The sequence below is a fragment of the Carica papaya genome, chromosome 4, assembly GCF_054855325.1.
Source record: "Carica papaya isolate Zhongbai chromosome 4, ASM5485532v1, whole genome shotgun sequence".
NCBI classification, from domain to species: domain Eukaryota; kingdom Viridiplantae; phylum Streptophyta; class Magnoliopsida; order Brassicales; family Caricaceae; genus Carica; species Carica papaya.
In genome coordinates this window covers 19,440,482-19,462,295 of record NC_142312.1, presented here as the reverse complement: position 1 = coordinate 19,462,295, position 21,814 = coordinate 19,440,482, and the positions used below count along the sequence as shown (strand labels likewise).

At 37.0% G+C, this 21,814-nt stretch overlaps 1 protein-coding gene across 1 annotated transcript; it reads right to left on the bottom strand.

Moving 5' to 3' along the window:
• Positions 1-327: 327 nt before the first annotated feature.
• On the bottom strand, positions 328-14,014 carry LOC110824604 (hydroxyproline-rich glycoprotein family protein). The gene is made up of 6 exons (XM_088218037.1): positions 13,582-14,014; positions 12,980-13,094; positions 11,838-12,308; positions 1,428-1,959; positions 1,054-1,094; positions 328-740 (listed from the first exon to the last, which is right to left on the bottom strand). Exons 1-6 carry the CDS (start codon positions 13,866-13,868, stop codon positions 702-704), a joined length of 1,485 nt encoding a protein of 494 aa, XP_088074163.1. The 5' UTR covers positions 13,869-14,014; the 3' UTR covers positions 328-701.
• Between the last annotated feature and the right edge of the window lie 7,800 nt (positions 14,015-21,814).

Here is a 21,814-nt window from a genome sequence, read left to right as displayed (position 1 = left end):
TAGCTATCCAAGAGCCAGTTAATTCTCCACCAAGCACTGCAACTTTACTTCTCTTAGCGCTGGACCAACATTAGTAATGAAAGAAAAAACTCAAAATCTAAAATAAACAGAAAACATCAGAAACCAATTCATAATTAAAACAAACAATAAGACTCAAATTGTAGTAAGTATCTCGAAAACCAATTTAATAACTTGTCTGATAAATGAACTAAAGAAACATAAACTGAATACCAACTACTACCAACATTTCAGATAGAAATGCAATATTAACAGTTTTGACTTATATTTAATTCTCTATGAAATTCTATGCTGTACCACTCTAAGCCATAATGCAAATACCAATCAACATTAACATAATCGTCCAAACACCAACCAGATAAAGTGATTAAAAATGATTCATTTTGAAGTCTGATATTCTCTGTCAAAAGAATACAACTTTGTTAAACTCGTCATCACGTCCAGAATATTCTTCCTATAAGGAATTCTACAATGTTCCAGCAACACACATCTTGCAGCATATATTTGCATGCTGAAAAACACAATGCCGAATATCGAACAGCTCGCCGGACCATCTTTGAAGATCCATGTATAGAACAATGCTGCAGCAGAGAGACTAGGCTATTAAATAACATGTGGATTAGTTTAACAGCAAAGAAAATTTGATCACCAGTGCTACCCCTGGAAATTAAGATATGAAGGTTCTAACGCCGAGCAGTTCGAGATTTTGGCCTTGCTGATTTCTGCAGGAAAATGAGACAAAGAGATGAACATGAGTATAACTGCACTCCCAGAAAATTTTTATAATTTTTAAACGGTTGGAAAGGGACTAAACAATGTCAAATATAATGGAGTTTCCATTCTCTGAAGCCAACATTTACTACTCTTCCAGCTATTCTGGATTTTGAATTTTGACTTCTTATAAAATCCAAACTATTGGTTTTTTTTTTAGCTTATAACTGTTAGACCCTTTTTAGGTGGAAACCAATTAGCTTAGAAATGAAGAATCAAAGAAATGTTTCAAATAAATCAGAAAGTGAGAGAAAATGTGCTTACTGATGCAGCACCAAAGCTTGCCCCAGAGCCAGTTGCAGCACCTGCAAAATGAAAGTAAAGAATTCAATAAATATTCATGCGATAACATACGTTATTATTTCAAGAAAGAATAAACATTCATGCGATAACACAATTCTGAAGAAACGGAAAAAAAAACTTCAAGCCTTCCAAGTAAAGGGAATCAAAAGTCTGTCCGCAAAAGTTTTTTATTTAAGCCACCAGATTTCCATAACCTCTGAACTGTAGTAAATCAGCTACAATCTTATAAGCTGAGAAGACCTGTCTACTTGCACTATATTAATGGTCCTAATTGTGTATCTAAATAATTTATAAGACCAAGCAATAATTTAAAACTGCCTAGGATGAATAGGTACCTGAAGCAAATGGTGTCGAGAATAATGCACCTCCAGTAGCTGAAGAGGCCAGTGTTGGGGTACTATTTGCAAACAAAGATGGTGTTGAAGCCGTCCCAAAAAGAGATGCTGATGAACTAAAAAGTGATTGCTGGGGTGATGCACCAGATGATCCAAATAGGGAGGACATAGAAGACAAGGTTGTGGGAGTTGCAAAGAGAGAAGATGGCATGGATGTGGAAGGTGCAGAAGATGGTGTGTTAAAAAGAGAAAAGCCACTCCCTGAAGAAACTGATGAGGTTACTGCAGATGTCTGCGGGGCAGCTGGTGCTCCAGGAGTTGCTGAGGTGGTTAACAGCCCAGCAGCTTGAGTTGATGGTTGTGGATTTGCAGGCAGGTGTAAAGTTGGATGTAATCTCTTAGCAGCAGCTTCTTGTTTTGCTGTTTCTCGTCGATCAGCCTCAAGGAATGGATCATTCCCATCCCCCCGACGGCGCTGATCCGCAAGATAAGCCACTTTCATTGATTCAATATATTGATGAATATTCTCCACCTAACCAACACAAGGTGATGCATTAGAAAGCAAGATGTATGCAGCATTGTCCATTTTGCAAGGACTCGCACGTGTAGCAATAGGCAGCTCAATGTAATATGAGGTGCAATGGACCATAATGATTTTCTTGAACTAATAGAGATATATATGACTTAAAAATAACATTGCATAACCATGTGTTGAGGTAGAACAAATAGAGTTGATTTATCTAATTAGAGTTTCGGAGATAAAAAATCTGGATATCACACCTAAAATTTCTTAAACATCACACATATGAAGTCTTAAGCATCACACTTAAGGGTTTAATATTATCACACAACCAAAAAACTGAAAAACTCTCACAATGTTATTGCATCACTGGGACCTGTCATCTCAAGAGATTAAAATCATATTTACAGAGTGCTAAATGAGTCTCCCAAACTAGATTAGGAAATACCATAACTAAATTAGGAATTTTACTTACAAGAAAATAGGAACACTAATACTAAAAAGATTAAGAACATAGATCCTAACACAAATAGGAAACATACCAGTAAGAATAAAATCCTAAGTTACTAAAAATTATATTAATACTCCTCAATAAAATCTTGACCTTCAAGCATCCCCATGAACACTTAGTGACCTTTGTGTTTGATTGTTCTAGCCCAATACTGTTCATGAGGAGCTAAATCATCATCCTCGTAGGATACATAACCATCATCTCTTTCTTGCACCTCTTCCTTTTCTTTTATTCCAACAAGTTATTCTTTGGTGGGTGTTCATAACTCATGTTCCCATTTTGTCCACATCTAAAGCAAACAGCTTCCTTATCTTTAGGAGTTTTGAAATTTGATGTTGATCCATTTTTCAGCTCATCTTTTGATTCAAATGTACCTTTAGGAGTAGATTCCATAACTGGAAACATAATGCTTCTTGTTGATCGAAAGCGAAAATAAGCTTCAAGGGAAGCTCTGTGATTGAACAAACTTAGAGAGAGAAAGTTGAAGAGAGAGAGGGCAGCAAAACAGAGCAAGCTTATGCAGCTGCCTCTGTTTTACTGTTCTGAAGAGACGTGCTTTTGCTGGAGAGAAGAAGTGTTATTTTTCTTTTATTTCCTCATATATATATAAACAATACAAATTTAAACTGATTACATCAACCAAACGATCAAATCAGATCTTCAGAAAATCATGCATACACATCGCATGAAATTTACGTATCCTACTGTGATTCAACTTCACGGTGGATTTTCATTTTTTGAATTTAAACTTAACAGAAAAAATCATTAATTTTAACACTCCCCCTTAATGACTTTTTTTTCACCAATCCCCACATTTTCCCGCAAATCCTCAAATTTAGCTTTAGACAGGGCCTTGGTTAGAATGTCTGCAAGCTGATCATCGGAGGAGCAATGTATCAGCTTTATTTCTTGATTCCTCTCAACCTTACGTATAGCATGATACTTAACGTTGATGTGTTTAGTTCTCCCGTGCATTACAGGATTTTTTGCAATGGCAATTGCAGACTTGTTGTCTACATACAACACTGTAGGTGTTTGTTTGTCCAGCTTTAGATCGTTGAATACCTTCCTCAACCAAATTGCTTGGTTAGTTGCTGTAGTTGTGGCTACATACTCAGCCTCAGCTATGGACTGAGTCACAGTATCCTGTTTCTTAGATGCCCATGAAAAAACACCGGAGCCTAGTTTGAACAAATACCCAGTTGTGCTACGTGCATCTTCTACACTTCCTGCCCAGTCACTGTCACTGTAGCCGACTACTCCACCTTCAGCTCTTGCTTTGAATTAAACACCAAAATTCCAGGTTCCTTTTAGGTACCTCAGCACATGTTTGGCAGCTTGTAAGTGTGATTCCCTCGGTGAAGCCATGTACCTTGAAAGTAAACTCACTGCAAACAAAATGTCTAGTCTGGTAGCTGTGAGATACAGAAGGCTCCCAATCAAACTTCTGTAATTCCCCTCTTCGACTTTGCTACCTTTCTCGTCCTTTGACAATTTCAGGTTGGACACCAGTGGTGTAGATACTGATTTACAGTGATTCATGTTGAATTTATTTAGTATTTCTTTGGCATACTTGCCTTGTGAAAGAAAAATACCCAAGCTGCTTTGTTGAATTTCCATTCCTAGGAAGTAGGTAGCTTCCCCAAGATCAGACATCTCAAATTCATTTTCCAATTTCTGCTTGAACTCTATCATTTTCCTTTTGTTGCTGCCTGTCACCAGTATATCATCAACATATACTGCAGTGATAAGTCGGTCTTCATCTTTATTCACATACAGTATATTTTCTGTCATGCTTCTCTCAAACCCACAGTGAAGTAAGTATGTATTTAACTTATCATACCAGGCTCGTGGAGCCTGTTTGAGGCTGTATAGGGCCTTGTGAAGAAGATAGACGTGACTCTCCTTTCAAAGTTGAATAAACCCCGGTGGCTGCTCAACATAAATTTCTTCATTCAGTTTACCATTCAAGAAGACCGATTTCACATCCAAGTGCATCACACTCCAACCAAACTGAGCTGCCATGGCCAGAATGAGTCTAATTGTTTTATATCTGGCCACAGGAGCAAAGGTTTCTGTGTAGTCGATTCCTGGAAGCTGGGAGTATCCCTTTGCCACAAGCCGTGCCTTGTGCTTGTTTGTTGTCCCGTCCGGATTGAGTTTCACTTTGAACACCCACTTTACTCCAATTGGTTTTTTGTTTGTACTTAATTTTACCAGAGACCAAATATTGTTTTTGTCAATCATCCTGATTTCCTCTTCCATAGCAAGTCTCCACTCTTGCTGTTGAAGTGCTTCCTCAACAGAGGAAGGTTCTTTTGAGGCAAAACTGCACCTTTCATAGATGTCAGCTAGACTTTTCAATTTTATTCTCCCTTCTGCTTCACATTCTTCATCTTCTTCATCTTCTTCATCACTCTGAGTTGGGTTTGATACTGTCATTGATTTCTTTCCTTCTTCAAATTTGACACAGTCTCGTTCGACTTTCTGTTTCTCCCAATTCCAGTAGCTGTTTTCATCCACCGTTACATTTCTTCGAATCATTAGCTTGTTGGTTTTCAGGTTTAGAATTCTGTATGCTTTTGCTTCAGTACTGTATCCCAAAAATACTCACAACTCAGCCTTCATTTCTAGCTTGGATCTCCTGTCATCCGAGACATGGCAGTAGCACACTGATCCAAACACCTTTAAATATTTTGTTGATGGTTTGATGCCACTCCAGGCCTCTACCGGTGTCATCTGCTTTACAGCCTTTGTAGGTAGCATGTTGAGCAGGAACACAGCAGTGTTCACTGCCTCAGCCCACAAGGCTTTAGGCAAGTGCTTGTCAGCAAGCATGCTTCTTGCCATTTCCATAATGGTTCTGTTCTTCCTCTCCGAGACACCATTTTGTTGAGGAGAATATGGCGCCGTGAGCTGCCTTTTGATCCCATTCTCAGAACAGAAATCATTGAATTTGCTGGAATTGAATTCAAGCCCATTATCTATCCTTAGGCACCTCAGTACACTGCCACTTTCCTTCTCTGCAATAACCTTGAACTTCTTGAATTCACCAAAAATTTGAGCTTTATTCTGCAGGAAACAAACCCAAATCATCCTGGAAAAATCATCTATGAACAAGCCAAAATACTTGCAACCACTCATGGAGTTTTCTGTCATTGGACAACAAATGTCAGAATGGATAAGTGCCAGCTTCTCTTTTGCTCTCCAATCTGCTTGCGAAGGAAATGAATTCCTTGCCAATTTCCCCAGCTGACATGCACCACATACTGTCTCAGTGACTGCAATATTTGAGAAGTCCTTGGTTAGACCTCCCTTCTGCAGTTGTTGTAGCCCAGCCGCATGAAAATGCCCAAGGCGCTTGTGCCAAATCTCACCTTCAGTTACAGAGGCAACACTGGCTCTCTCAATTACTTCTCTGAGTTTCAAGGAGTAGACTTGATTCTTCTTTTGGATGAAAGCAATCAAGCGATCCTCAGGATCATATATCCTGCAGCAGTTATCCTTGAATCCAACCGAGTAGCCTCGATCAGTCATCTGATTCACACTGAGAAGATTCTGTGAGAGTGTAGGAACAAAATTTACATCAGTGATAAATTTTCTGCCTTCCTTGGTTTCAATGGCAATGTTGCCTTTGCCCTTGATGGTTTCCAGCATGCCATTTCCAAGTCTTACTTGGCCTGTTGCTGATTTGTCAAGTGACACAAACATGGCTTCATTCTTGCACATGTGAGAAGTGCAACCACTATCAACAACCCAGAGGCTGTCGTCTTCCACTGTCAATTCACTTGAAGCAACAAGAATTGTATTACTTTGCTCACTGGATATCTCAGTGACATTTACATGTTGCAACTCCTGCTTAGATTGTGCAGCTTCCAGCTTTTGTTTTTGCCTACAGAACTTCTCCTTATGGTCAAGTCTTTTGCAGAAGTTGCATTGGACAGCTTTCTTTCTCTTATACCAGCATTCACTCTCTAAATGATTTGTGAGGGTGCAGATGTTGCAAGGAGGATACTTCTTCTGTTTTCTGGAACTTTGGTTTCCAGTTTGATTTCCTCCATTCCTTCTGCCTTGATACTGATTTGAAGGGGTAGCTTTGGTTTGAGACGAGAATAAGGCTCCTTCAATAGGTACACGAGCATGCATGTTAACACGTTGCTCCTGTGATTGCAGCTTATTGATTAGTTCAGCTGAAGAAATCTTATCAATATCTGCAAGTTCCTCCAAGGCTGAGATTTTAGACTCAAATTTTGGTGGTAAACTTATAAGAATTTGTTCTACCACCCTTGATTCAGGAAAGTCCTCCCCCAACAATCTCATTTTATTCACAATATCCGAGAGTTTGGAGGCATAGTCCCTAACAGACTCATTTTCTTGCATTCTGAGTAAAGCAAATTCACTTTTTAGCCTCAGTAGTTTGATCTTCTTGCTTCTGTCTCCTCCATCAAACTCTTCCTTCAGTTTCTCCCACGCTTCCTTGGGTGATTCATAGTTCATAATCCTAGAGAAAACCCTGTCCGAAACCGTTGAGAAGAGGCAGGCAATTGCTTTTGGTTTCTTGGCCTTCTCTTCCTCGTGCCTTTTAATCTGGTTCAATGTAGCAGTTTCTTGTAGTGGGTTTGGTTCACTATCGTCTATAATAACATCCCATAAACCCAGAGCTTTGAGGTGAGCTCGCATCTTTATTGCCCACACATGGTAATTTTCTCCGTTGAACTGCAGAGCAGGGGTAGTTCCTGAGGTAGCCATCGGGTTTGAGAAATTTTTAATTCACCTGAGACGTAGGAGAACCTGGCTCTGATACCACTTGTTGATCGAAAGCGAAAATAAGCTTCAAGAGAAGCTCTGTGATTGAACAAACTTAGAGAGAGAAAGTTGAAGAGAGAGAGGGCAGCAAAACAGAGCAACCTTATGCAACTGCCTCTGTTTTACTGTTCTGAAGAGACGTGCTTTTGCTGGAGAGAAGAAGTGTTATTTTTCTTTTATTTCCTCATATATATAAGCAATACAAATTTAAACTGATTACATCAACCAAACGATCAAATCAGATCCTCAGAAAATCATGCATACACATCGCATGAAATTTACGTATTCTACTGTGATTCAACTTCACGGTGGATTTCCATTTTTTGAATTTAAACTTAACAGAAAAAATCATTAATTTTAACACTTCTAGATATTAGATATTTCAAATACCCTTCCACGTCAAATGCTGCTTAGCGAGTTTGTGCTATGGTTGCAGGAGGTTTTCGAATTAACTCTCTTTCAATATAAACTATTAATCATGTCTTGAATCGAGATGCTGCTTGACTATCATCTTCGACTAATTTACTTTAAACTTTTAATTCTTCAAATTTCTGTATACTCAGTTACGAACATTAATACCTGGACTAGCGTGTAAGTTTGGTAAAAAAAAAATTTGTCAAAATAGCTGAGGCGTAGAAACTTTTCCTAAAAAATAGCTTTCATCTCATCCCATGTTTCAGTTGTAGATTGTCTCCTTGATATATTTTCATAAATAGTGTACCACTATATTTGGCAAGTCCAATCAACTTCATTCTGGCAAATTGAACTTTTCGTGCATCTAACATATCATATGAATTGAAGCACTCTTCCATTGAATTAAGTTAATCAAGAAAGGTATCGGGTTCTAATTGTAATTTTTTTGTAAATGGACTGTATTCTCTTGGTACCTTGTGAATATACAATTTATATTTTTATCTCAAAAAAAAGAGAGGAATCGGGTTCTCTTCTTCAATCAAAATCAGGAGCTTCGACCTTTATCCGCTTTGTAATATTTTCAGCATTATCTTCAATGTGTCTTTGATCAGCAGCTTGTTCAACTTGTACATTTTGAATTAGTGGATGTACTCATGCTGTTCGTAAGTGTCTTAGTTCTTCCAAGATAGTTTCAATAGTGTTTTAAATTGCTTCTAATATGTATTAGTGGTTGCCTCGTGTATCTCAAATTTAGTATTTAATTCAGCATTATAAGCTTAATTTCTTAGAGAAGTCTAGTTGAAAGGAACTCACTGAAGAAACCAAAACAAAACATATTGCACAAGGTCTACTCCTAACTAGCCCCACGCATAGGCTTCACACACCCGCTTCCAATCACCAGATGCCAGTAGCCGTTTGGCAGTCGACTCAACCGGAGGTACTAGTCTCATATCAGGGGTCGGTGTAGCATGCAATGAAGCAGAAGTCTAGATTTGTGAGAGGTAATTGCTGTGGGAGCTTGTGCCGGTAAGTGTAGTGGTTTGTAGTGGAGTTTCACGGTAGGCTTGGCCTATCAGGACCTTCTGGCTAGTATTGGCAGGTGACTGGTACAGTGCTAATAGTTGTTTTAGGATTTTTTGTGAATTTCTTTTTCAGATAGGTTTGGGGCTGCTATAAGATTCTTTAGCTCTGATATCAAATTAATATAGAACAAATATGGTTGATTTGTCCAATTAGGAATTTGAGATTATAACCTCTTAAGAGGGCAAACATTTAGTTATTATATAACATTTTGAGAGTTTCTCAGTTTTTTTGTTGTAAAATAAAATTAATGTTATGTATGCATTTGTAAGGCGTAAATATGGAATGGCATCAAGAATAGGAGATTAAAATTCAATTGAACACAGAATCCTAATTAATATTATATTTCTAAATAGTTGTAATCCTAATTAACATTAGATTTCTAAATAATATATGCTTTCCCATTAGTATTGGATTTCTAAATAATATACCATTTCTAATATTTTAATAGAGCATTCCTAATAAAACTTACACTCCTAATTAAATTAACATTTCTGAATAAAAATTGTAACATCTATTTAAAGGGGTATGCTTGTTATTTATAAAAATATGTCAGAATATTATCTTAAACTACAAAATTAGAGCTCTCTCTAACAAGATCCAAGTTAGTAACTCTCTTTGATAAGATATAATCTATTTCCGCAAAATAAGTCGTTCTCGTAATAAGAACAAGAATGTTAACTATTTGCTAGAATGCGACTTTAATGTTAATCGTTCGGTGACTCGATTCTTAACTATAGAACATAACAATTTAGTATTAGAGTCAAACACCATGGGCGAACAAGGATTGTGGTAGCTGAATTAGAGGCCCAGATGGATGCTAAGTTGCGGGAACTGTCTTAGCAAATGGACTTTTCTTTAGATAGTCACCCAATTGCGTCACACGAATTTAAAAGGTGAACCGGCCAGAATTGCGTATTACAAACACAAAGCTAGGAAACAGAGGAATATCTCACACTACACCAAACTGGACTTCCCCCACCTACGATGGCATAGAAGATTCTTTGGTATGATTCCATTGATGCAAGCAATTATTCACTAATCAACAAACCACCACCTCCAACAAGGTTAATCTAGCAGCTTTTCACATGTTACGAGAAGTCCAACTTTGGTATTATAAGTTACAACAGGAAGAGCCGGACATTGCATCGGAAATGTTCATGGAGTATTGCACCCTACAGCTTGGAACGCCCCTACAAAACAACTCATTGAGCAAATTGGTCAGCCTTAAGCAAATGGACTCGGTTGACGAACATCAACAATAATTTCAAAGACTGTTGGCCCGAGCCTCAACGGTACATTGTGATCAACAAGTCAATACGTGCACAATGGGACTGATCGATTCTCTCCGTTTAGAGATCAAGAGGCAATCACCCACTAATCTTGTGCATGCAATGAGTATAGCCAAAGCTTTTGAAATGAAATAACAGTTGTGTTATGACCAAACACAATTATAGTGATCATTCTCAGTTCATGACCAAGCCTAATAATTCAATTCAGAAAATACCGACTCGATAGGGAAACAACGTTACAACACAATTTGGTAACACTTCATCTCTATTTATAAAAAAAACTAACAAGAGCTTAGATGACAGAAAGGAGATTGAAGAGGTTGTATGATAAATGCAATGAACTATTTGTTCCTGATCACCAATGTAAACGGCTATTTTGGCTCAAGATTGAATACGACACTAGTTCTGAGCAACAAAAAAAGATCGACGAGCCAACCATATCTATATTTCAAGCTTGAGGACAAGCTTGAAGACCACTGGGAAGGGGGGGAAGGGGGAAAGGGGGGAGATAATGTTATGGATGCATTTGTAGGGTGTAAATGTGGAAGGCACAGCAATAATAGGAGATTGAAGTTCAATTAAATATGAAATGCTAATTAGTATTAGATTCATAAATAGTTAGAATCATAATTAGTATTAGATTTCTAAATAGTTGGAATTATAATTAGTATTAGGTTCCTAATTAATATATAATTTCCAATTAGTATTGCATTCTTAAATAGTTTACGATTTCGAATATTTTAATAAAGTATTTCTAATTAGAGTTACACTCTTAATTAAATTAAGAATCTTAAATAACAATTATAACCTTTATTTAAAGGGGTATGTTGGATATTTATAAAAATAAATTAGAATATTATCTTAAACTACAATATTAGAGCTCTCTCTAACAAGATTAGAGCTCTCTCTAACGAGATTAGAGCTCTCTCGAACAAAATCCAAAGTAACAGCTCCCTTTGATGAGTTATAATATATTTCCACAAAATAGATCATTCTCGTAATAGGAACAAGGGTATGAACCCTTTACTAGAAGACGACTTTGTTGTTAATCGTTCGGTGACTCAATCCTTAACTAGAGAATATAACAATTAAACTCTTAAACATGATATTTAAAACTTCTTAAATGTGATATCTAAGAAACCATATTTATAAAGTGCTAAGTAAGTCTTACCTAACTAGATTAGGAAATACCAAAACTAAATTAGGAATTTTACATCTAAGAAAATAGGAATACTAGTACTAAAAAAGTTAAGAATACTAATCTTAGTACAAATAAGAAAAATACTAATAAGAATAAAATTCTATGTTACTAAAATTATAATAAAAATCTTCAATAATGTAGACTTCTAATAGTATAGTAGTTGTACATTTAAAATAATTACAATTTATAAACTACTTACAAAATCTAATGCTAACACAGTCTGCATCATATGGGAATCACCTCAAACATCCTAAAGCAGCTGGTACTTCTAGAACCATAAAATGTTATTTGATATTTTTATCAATGGTTGATGCGTAATTAGGCATGATCAACCAAACAATTTGTCCTCACCAACCAATTTGAATAAATTTTAAGCAGAAAGATTAAGCGCATGTTTGCTCCAGAAAATAAGGCATATTCAAGCCAACACAAACAATATAACATTTTTGCATGTAGTAAAGTCTATCACATATATCACACACGAAACACAATCTACATAAACATGAAACATGGATTAGTAAGAAACACAGTAGAAGTATCTTCTTTCATAAACAGAGTTGCAAAGGGAAAATATTTTTATCAATACCTTAGCAGCAACATGAACAAAAAAATGATGCAGATTTGACATGATATTTGGTAGAGACTGCAATAGTGCGGAAGCATGGTTTGCAGAATTCCCGTTGGAATCTAACAGCAGCTGTTCCAATTCTTCAATCCACTGCCGGCACTCAACAAGATACTTCTCAAATCTGGAAACTGTTTGCTGTAAAAAGTGAGATGGTTTTTTTGGAAGCCCGTTGTAAAAATCAAAAACTGGAACTACAGAGGTAGCTGTTGGTTGGCCACTGGAAGCTGGCAGAGCTGGTGCTCCGGCAGCCTGAGCTGGTGTAGCAGTAGTTGGAGCAGTCCCAGCACTTTGATGGAGAAACCTGGGGCGTAATATCATGAAAGAACGAACAGCTACCTCTGTGTTACGTAATATATCTTTAACAACCACCATAAGCTCTTGCAGAACTACTTTCTGGCGTTCAATTGCAGTACTGATTCCTCCAAGTTCCTATTAAAATTTCCTAGGACTTTGACCATCATCGCAATCAAGTCACATTTATATGAAACATGAAACAGAAAGATGAATTTCCATGAACATCACATCAAAGATCATTAAACTGCTAAACCTTAAATCAAGATTATAACAATTATTTCTTCGTCACAAGTTTAAAGTCCAAATTGGAAATAAAATAGGCCAGGAAATGAAGTCATCATATTTTCAAACATTCCAATTGGTTAATAGTTTTTCCAATCATTGAATATCTTGCCTGCTAAAAAGCCGCTCTTGAAGCTATTCCTTTAGCCAAATGTACTAAAAAACCACAATAGTTGGAAAATTTTGGATTAATTCAGGCATTTTTCTTATTTTATTTTCCTCTATCAATCACCAGCTAATATTTCATAGCAGTATATCAGATAAAAGTAGCCTATACTATAACAAAACTATTCATAGGAAGAGCATTCTTTGTGAAAAAAGTGGGAAAAAGGTGTTCACAGATATCATTTATCTAGTAGTAAATTTCAGTTCATATTAACATGACGGCATAAAAAAATCACCACATTTTAAGATCAGTAGCGTTTCCTGCCAACTTGATACCAGTGTTTTCAATGTAAAAAAATGCTTTCCAACCTAGATTATCTCAAAGAAAAAATAAAGCAAGAAGATCCTCAAAGTCAGACCTGTACAACGTGACTTGCATCAAGCTCAAACCCCTCATTCAAAACAGATGAATCATAAAGCCGACTACACTGATCTAATCTCTGGCTCTCGTCCCTGTACTCCAATATCCGCTCCCTAAGCATGAAGGACAACTTATGCAGCTTGAAACCCATTAAACAAAACATGGAAAAAAAAGAACTCGAACTCAAATTGTCATACTAACTTCAAAGTTTTTAAAAAAAATAATGCAAATATCAACAAAAACCAGGATGGTTGCTCCATAAAAAGAAAAAAAATCAACCTGGATAAATTAACAAGCAACTTAGGAGGTACAACGAAATTTTGGTAGAAAAATGTTTACTTAAAAATCAAACTAAAAATGGTGAATGCAAAACAAACTAAAAGTACACAAAGCCAAAAAAAAATAGTAAACAATATATTATTGCATTTTATATCCTAAAAGAACGATGACTAATCTCCCACTGCTTAGTTCTACACAAAGAACAATACAGAAAAACAAAATCTTCATCACTGCTTTATCGCACAGTAGCAGTTAAACAAGTCAAGAAATCAAGAGCCAAGCAAAATTAGAGAGTAGTGAAAAAAATTGAACCAAACGTACTCAATTTGCAGTAGAATTTTCTGGGAATCTGGATGAAGATCGGCCCATTTCGTACTATAAGTCGCCAGAGTTTTATCATTGTTGAACAAATACAGCTGCTGGTGCTGCTGTTGCGGCTGTTGTTGCTGAAACTGTTGAGGTTGCTGTTGGAATTGCGATTGTTGCTGTTGTGGGAAGAAGGAGCTGCTTTGCTGAAATGGCTGTAGCTGTTGCTGCTGCTGCTGCGGCTGGAATAATGGCTGCGGGGTTTGTTGTAGCTGGGGAGTTGAAAACAACAAAAAAGACATTTCTGTTGTTTATTTTCTTTCTGCAAATTTTCGATTTACTTTCTTGAGGATTTGGAAGGATACATGTCTTCCGATATGGGGGAAGAAATTCAAAAACCCTCCTTAAAACCCTAGAGAGGGAAAAATGAAGTTTGGGGATTGCAAGACCCGATTTCAGGGGCTATTTCGGAATTGTATAATATGAATTTATTCTATTATTTATTAATTCTCAAACATTATTATTTAATATTGAAAAATTAGTTATAATTTTTAATTTTTCATTATTTTAATATTTTAAATATAAAATACTTTCTAAAAATAAATATAAAGTTAAAATTTAAATAATATAAACAATCTTTAATCTATTTACTATGTAGTAGAAGTTGTCTTTATCTCCATTTTTTATTTAATTCTAGGATTAGAATTATACTCAATGTTTTTTATTGATATATAAATATAATGTGATAGTATATGTAATAATTATACATCTGTTTAATTAGATAATATATAAATTTTATCTATTTTATTTTTTAATGTGATACACATAAATAATAATTTTATTTTGTAAAAATAAAATTAATATTATAATATTATAGTTCATCAAAACTTCTACAATTATGTACTATATGGACTATTAATAATTTATTTTTTTTTAACCAAGCCTCATTTATTTGGTAAGTTTTCAACAAAAAATTAAGTTATGATAATATAATTTATATACTTAACTAATAATTTTAATATGATATTAAAGAAGTAGTTAATCATTACATTCGAGAGAGCTTTGATATTGTTTTATTCTATTTAAAAGTAACCTTTTTTATATTTTCATAAGATATTTTTTACTCCTACATAATTTTGTTCATAAAAAATAATATTTTATGGTAATTATAAATAAAATTGTTCTAACATTAAATCATATTCAGAGGATAAAATTTTAATGTAAATTATTTAATATTTAAAAATACTGATAATTTGTATAATTAATAAATTATTAATTGAGTTCCATTTATATTCTCAATTTTGTAATATTAATTTTTATTCTCATTGTCAATTAAGAAATTACAAAAATATAAGGTTAAATGCATGATAAACCTCTCTATTATTCGCATTTTATTATTTAAGTCCATACATTAATTTTTTAAATAAATACTTATATTTATCCTATTGGCCATCGAAAATTCGAAATAGATATATATATATATATAGACTATATATATGTATATATCAATTGAAAAAAAAAACAAAAACCACCAATTGGTTGTAATCCCAAAATTACAAAAAAAAAATAACTAAAACAAAAAAAAGCATAATGACCGTCAAAAGTTATAAATACATAATTATTTATGTGTGTATATATATATATATATATATCAATAAAAAAAATTAAAAAAATTATATAAACCAAAACCACCAGTTTGTTTTAATCCCCTTTGGCAGCGTTCCTTCATAAAAAAAAAACAAGTGAGGAATGTCACTAGTAAGGTATTTAATACCCATGTATTTAATACCCAAATTTAAAATTTAGTTTGAAATTAGTTTTAATATTTTAAAATATATAAAAAAATTATTTATAAATTAATTTATTTTAATTTTTATTAAATTTATATAAAAAAAAATAGATTACGAATGAAATTGAAAATAAATTTTAAAAAAATGAGTGAAAATTTGTGTTCGAAATATGTTTTTAAAAGAAAACTCAAAAATTGGGGATCATAGTACAAATAAAAAAAATTATGTCACATATGATCGACCAGTTAGCAACTCCGACGAACTAAAGCATGCCACGTGGCAAGGTAAGCTGACATCGGTGCCACACAGGCGATCCGCACGCTCCTCGATCAAACGGCCTAGGATTAATATCGCGCGTGTGGACGGCCTGAATTTGTTTTCCCTTTAAATGCGATCGGACAATTGAGATCAAATCGCAATAAACAGTCCAGATTAATTTTCTCCGTAGATGCGATCGGACGGTCAAGATCAAATCGTAATAGACAGTCTATATTCATTTGCTTATTAGGCGCGATCGGACGGATGAAATCGATTTTGGTGGACGACTCAGATCAAAGCAGGATAGGTATAAATGTAACGGCCCCGGAAATTAAAATGAAACGTATATATAAAAATTCTAAGTGCAAAAGCGAAATAAAATATTATGATTAACATCCCTTACACAATAACCAAAACGTATTAAACGTATGAAAGAATAAGCTAACTAAAGTAAATACTAGAAATGAATACTATAAGGAAAACTATAAAATCTTTAGGCATCTACTCACCGTCTTCCTGCGGAACGGGCTCGGGAACCAAGTCCTCATGATCTGAAATAGTTAAGTAAGGAATGAGCTACACTAACCCAGTAAAGACGTCACACTATCTCACTGTCACAGAAGTAAAGGTTGGTAGAAAACAAAAACGACCAATAGAGCATAATTTATAACAAATTCATTTATCAACGATAAAACTCTTTATTGTCCACCTACCTCGGGGAGATTTATGAAAACAACCTATGAAAATAATAATATTATAATATCATGAAATCATACGCACTCTGTACATAACACATGTCATACATTTAATATTTCAATCATCAGGCAACAAATTTTCTTTTTTATCAGTCTACCAGTATCCATAGGGGTCCCCGCTACACGTGAACCATTCACTTTAACAACTTAATTCCAGGGTCATCCCCATACCCCGTCTGGTATAGGCGCCAAAACGATAAACCTCAGTACCCCGTCCGGTATGAGGGTGAAGCAGGCCGTCCCCATACTCCGTCCGGTATGAACGCCAAAACATTTAAAGTCTCCATACCCCGTCCGGTATAAGAGACAACATTTTCGGTAGGATTCCCTATGGACCCGGTCCGTCCACCATCTCCTAGGATATCTAGTGAGGTTGTCGACTTATCCATTTATCAATTCACATATTTTTTCTATTCTTTTCTTAGTTTTTTGTTTCTCACATAATCATGAATATTTAAACCAGTAACGAGCATCCAACAATGTAGGCATATCATCAGATTCACAAAATCAAGCTATAATGAAGTAAACAGTGATTCATGCATTCAAAACCATAGAATAAATAAATAAGATACTATAATGCATTTAAAAACTGTAAAATAACTAAAATAGCAACTGACCGAAAATATATTAGATACGGGCCCCATTAGCAACCTTAATTAATTATACATATTTATTAATTCATAAATTACCATTTTATCATTTATTAAGCTTTAATGTCGTGGTAGGAAATAGGGTGAGAGATCCTTACTTGATCCAAAATCTAAAATCGATTTTTCACTGTACCTACGGGCAGTCCCTAGATTCCCTGAATTTTTCTCCGGAAACTGAAACACACTTCCGGTACCTACACATATCCCCAAAAAATTCCAAATCAGACCCAGGGCCTCCTCGGCCAATTTTGGAATTCCGGCACGGCGGCTCCGCCGCCGCCCAAGGCGACGATCCGCCTCGGGTTGCCTGTTTTCAGCTGTTTCCGACCGAATTCAGCCAAACTAACACCAGTTCCTACAAAGAAACACACGTAGGGCCCTCAGTGGGCCAAAAAAATACAGAAAACTGAGACTTACTGGCGGCGAATCTCTCGAGTGCGATGGCTCCTCCAGTGCGAGTCGCGATTTGGTATTTTGCTCCGGTCAACCTGTAGAGGAAAGGATGGTGGTCACAGTGGCGTAAAAATTACATCGAATGGGAATCGAGAAGGGCCTCATCGGAGACAAAAACTGAGAAAATTCGCGGCGGCGCCGCTGGGCTTCAGCATCATTTTTCGGTCAATTGGCCAGTGGTTTGGCTTCGATTTAGCCACAAGTGGGTTCAGCATCGAAATCTGAGCCAAGAAGAGAAATTTTATCTCGTTTAGTGGCTGAAAAGTGCTCCGGTGCGGCGGTCGGTTCCCCCAACGGCTGAGTTGTCTTCTCCGGCGAGAGCTCTGGCGGCTAGGGTTTGAGATTGGGTGTGGATGAGATTATTTATAACCTTCTCCTTTTAATCTGAGCCGTCCATCATGATTTAATCTGGATTGTCCGATCACGATTAAATTAGGAATGAATTTGGGTCGTTCGTGCGTGATTCAATCTGGGCCGTCCGCATGCGTGAAATTTAGGTCGTCCGCACGCACTTTTGATCTGAGCCATCCGTGCGCGCATGAATGGATCTCAGCCGCCCGATCGCGCGCACGTGGATTGCCCACATGGCTTTGTTCTGCGTGGCCTCCCGCGTCAGTGTCTCTGCCGCGCAGCATGTCCTGGTTGGCCGGGGCTGCTGACCGGGCTGCTGACGTGGTGTAATTTTTTTAAATTGTATTTTGACCCCAGTTTTTTATTTTCTTTTTAAAAACACCCCCAGAATATGAATTTTTACCCTTTTTTTCTAAAATTGTTTTCAATTAAATCTCAAAAATAATTTTATCCATTTTTATCATTATTATTATTTTTATTTCCATTTAATTAAATTAAACTAAATTTAAAATCATATAATTATTACATAATAAATCAATTATAAAAATTAAAATAAAATAAAATAGAAATAATTCCGATAATAATAATAATAAAAGAATTAGGGTGTTACAATTCTCCCCCCCTTAAAGAAATTTGGTCCCCCAAATTTGCCTCTTACTCCTAGTCGAACAAATTGAGATACTACGCTCTAAAGTCTGATTTTACCTCCCAGGTAGCCTCCCTTGGCGTGTGGTTCTGCCACACGACCTTTACAAATGATATTTTTTGGTTGCAGAGTATTCTGCTCTTTCGGTCCGTGATACCGACTGGTACTTCCTCATAAGACAAGTTCTCTTGGAGTGGAAGCGGTTTATGAGCCAAGACATAAGAGGGGTCCGGGTTGTACTTACGTAACATGGACACATGGAACATATTGTGGACCTTGGAGAGCTTCTAAGGCAGTGCTAGTCTGTAGGCGGTAGTACCAATCCTGTCTAAGACTTCAAATGGTCCAATAAATCGGGGGTTTAGTTTTCTCCTCCTGCTGAACTTATTAATTTTCTTGAAATTAGTGACATTAAGGAACACCCGGTCGCCTTTCTCAAACGCTAAATCTCTCTTCCGTGTGTCCGCATAACTCTTCTACCTGCTCTAAGCCGTCTGAATGTTCTTTCTGATTTTAACTATTTTAGACGTGGTCTCCTCCACCAACTCCGGTCCGAATAATTTTCTATCGCCCACTTCTTCCCAACAAATCGGTGATCTGCATGGGCGCCCATATAACGCCTTATACGGAGCCATGTCAATGCTCGCTTGGTAGCTGTTGTTGTAGGCAAATTCTATTAGGGGTAGATGGTCGTCCCAATGGCCCCCAAAGTCAAAGACACAAGCTCGAAGCATATCCTCAAGTATACAGATTGTCCTTTCTGATTGTCCATCAGTCTGAGGATGGAAGGCAGTACTGAGAGACAGCTTTGTTCCCATGGCCTACTGAAAGCTACTCCAAAACCGAAAAGTGAACATGAGGTCCCTGTCGGATACCACTGTCACTGGAACTCCATACAATTTGACTATTTCTCGGATATACATTATTGCCAACTTGTCCAAAGGATCGGTCATCCTGATGGCTAGGAAGTGGGAAGACTTGGTAAGCCGATCAACAATTATCCAGATGGCGTCATGTCCTGAGCGTGCCTTGGATAATCCTGTTTTGAAGTCCATGGTGATATCTTCCCACTTCCACTTCGGGATCGGTAAAGGCTGAAGTAACCCGCCTGGGCGTTGATGCTCTGCCTTGACCTGCTGACATACCAAGCATTTAGATACAAAGTCAGCTATGTCCCTCTTCATCCCATTCCACCAAAACCTGGGTCGCATGCTTTGGTACATTTTGGTACTTCCAGGATGCATAGCAAACTTCGAGTTATGGGACTCTGTCATGATGTCTCTCTTTAACTCACTGTCGTCTGGGACACACACCCTGTCCTGGAACTAGAGTAACCCATCGGCAGAGACTCAGAATTCTGAGCTCACTCCCTGTTCTGCATCAATCTTGCGGGCTACTAAGGCGGGGTCGACTGACTGGGCTTCCCTTATTCTCTATATTATCTCGAGCTAGACGGTCAGACGGCCTAAACATTCGACTCTCTTCAGGTCCTGAAGTTGAACCTGTTGTGTGGCCCCAATTTTCCTGCGTTCTGAAACCATCAAATGGGCTAAGATACTTGCACTTTTCCTGCCGAAAGCATCTGCCACCACGTTGCCCTCACCCGAATGGTACAAGATATCACAATCATAGTCTTTAAGGAGTTACATCCACCTTCTCTGACGCATGTTGAGATCCTTTTGAGTGAATATGTATTTTAAATTCTTATGATCGGTATAGATCTGAAAGGTCTCTCCGTATAAATAATGGTGCCAAGTTTTCAAGGTGTGTATGATTGCGGCAAGTTCCAAGTCATGGGTGGGATAATTCTTCTCATGATTCTTTAACTGTCTGGACCCATAGGCTATGACCTTCCTATGCTGCATTAGGACACAACCCAGGCCTAGATAGGAGGCATCACTATAAACTGTATATCCCCCCGATCCACTCGGTAAAGCCAGTACGGGTGCAGTGGTCAACGGCTCTTTTAATTCTGAAAAACTTCTCTCACAGTCCTCATTCCACTCAAACTTGGCATTCTTCTTTGTGAGTCGGGTTAGGGGAGCCGCTAGACTAGAGAATCCTTCGATGAACCTGCGGTAATAACCTGCCATTCCTAGGAAGCTACGGATTTCCTTAACTGATGTCAACTTCTCTTAGCCAAGTACCACTTTAACCTTTTCGGGATTCACTGATACTCCTTCCTTCGATATGATGTGTCCTAGGAATGCGGTCTGCTCAAGCCAGAATCCACACTTGCTCTACTTTGTATATAACTTCTTTTTTCTGATGACCTACAAAACTTGGGCTAGATGGTGAGCATGCTCTTCTCTGTTTTTTTAGTAGACCAAGATGTCATCGATGAACACGATAACAAATTAATCCAAGAATTCTCTGAAGACCTTGTTCATCAGATCCATAAAGATGGCCCGGGCGTTGGTTAGCCCAAATGGCATGACCAGGAACTCATAGTGTTCGTACCTAGTTCGAAAGGCCGTTTTGGGGATGTCTTCTGTTTTTATTTTCACCTGATGGTAATATGATCGCAGGTCTATTTTGGAGAAGACCTGCATACCCTGCAGCTGATCGAATAGGTCATCAATTCTGGGAAGGGGATATTTGTTCTTGATTGTGACCTTGTTCAATCCTCTGTAATCAATACATAGTCTCAACGTTCCATCTCCCTTCCTAGAAAAAGTGACTCCGACACCCCAAGGAGACACACTGCGTCTAATAAAACCATTATTTTATAATTCAGGGATCTGTTTCCTCAGCTCTTCCATCTCAACGCGGCTCATGCGGTAAAGAGCAACCGAAATGGGCTGGGTGCCTGGTTGTAGGTCTATAGTGAACTCAACTTCCTTATCCACTTGCAGTCCGAGTATTTCTTCCGAAAACACATATGAAAAGTCTCGAACTACCGGAATCTTTTGGATACAAATTTCCTGCTTGGGCTTGCCTAGTTAGAGAAATCAGTAAGGTTAAAGTACTTGAAAATTAAGGAAACTTTCCATCAAAAAATAAGTACTAAATAATTTTATTAATTTGTAAATGGCTCCTCATTAGGAGGATTGAATACAACCTTCTTGTTAAAGCAATCTATGGTGGCGTGATATAATGCTAGCCAATCCATCCCTAAAATTACATCAAAATCCCCCGTGTCTAACCCTATTAGGTCTACACTCAGTTTCCTATTTGCTATCTCTACGGCACAAGCCCTGTAAATAACTTCCCCTAATAGTGTTTCACCCCCAGCAGTAGACACAAAAAATATTGAATCAAGTTTATCAAGTGATACATTAAGTTTGGATGCAAAAATATGTGAAACAAATGAATGCGATGCACTAGTGTCAAATAAAACGTGAG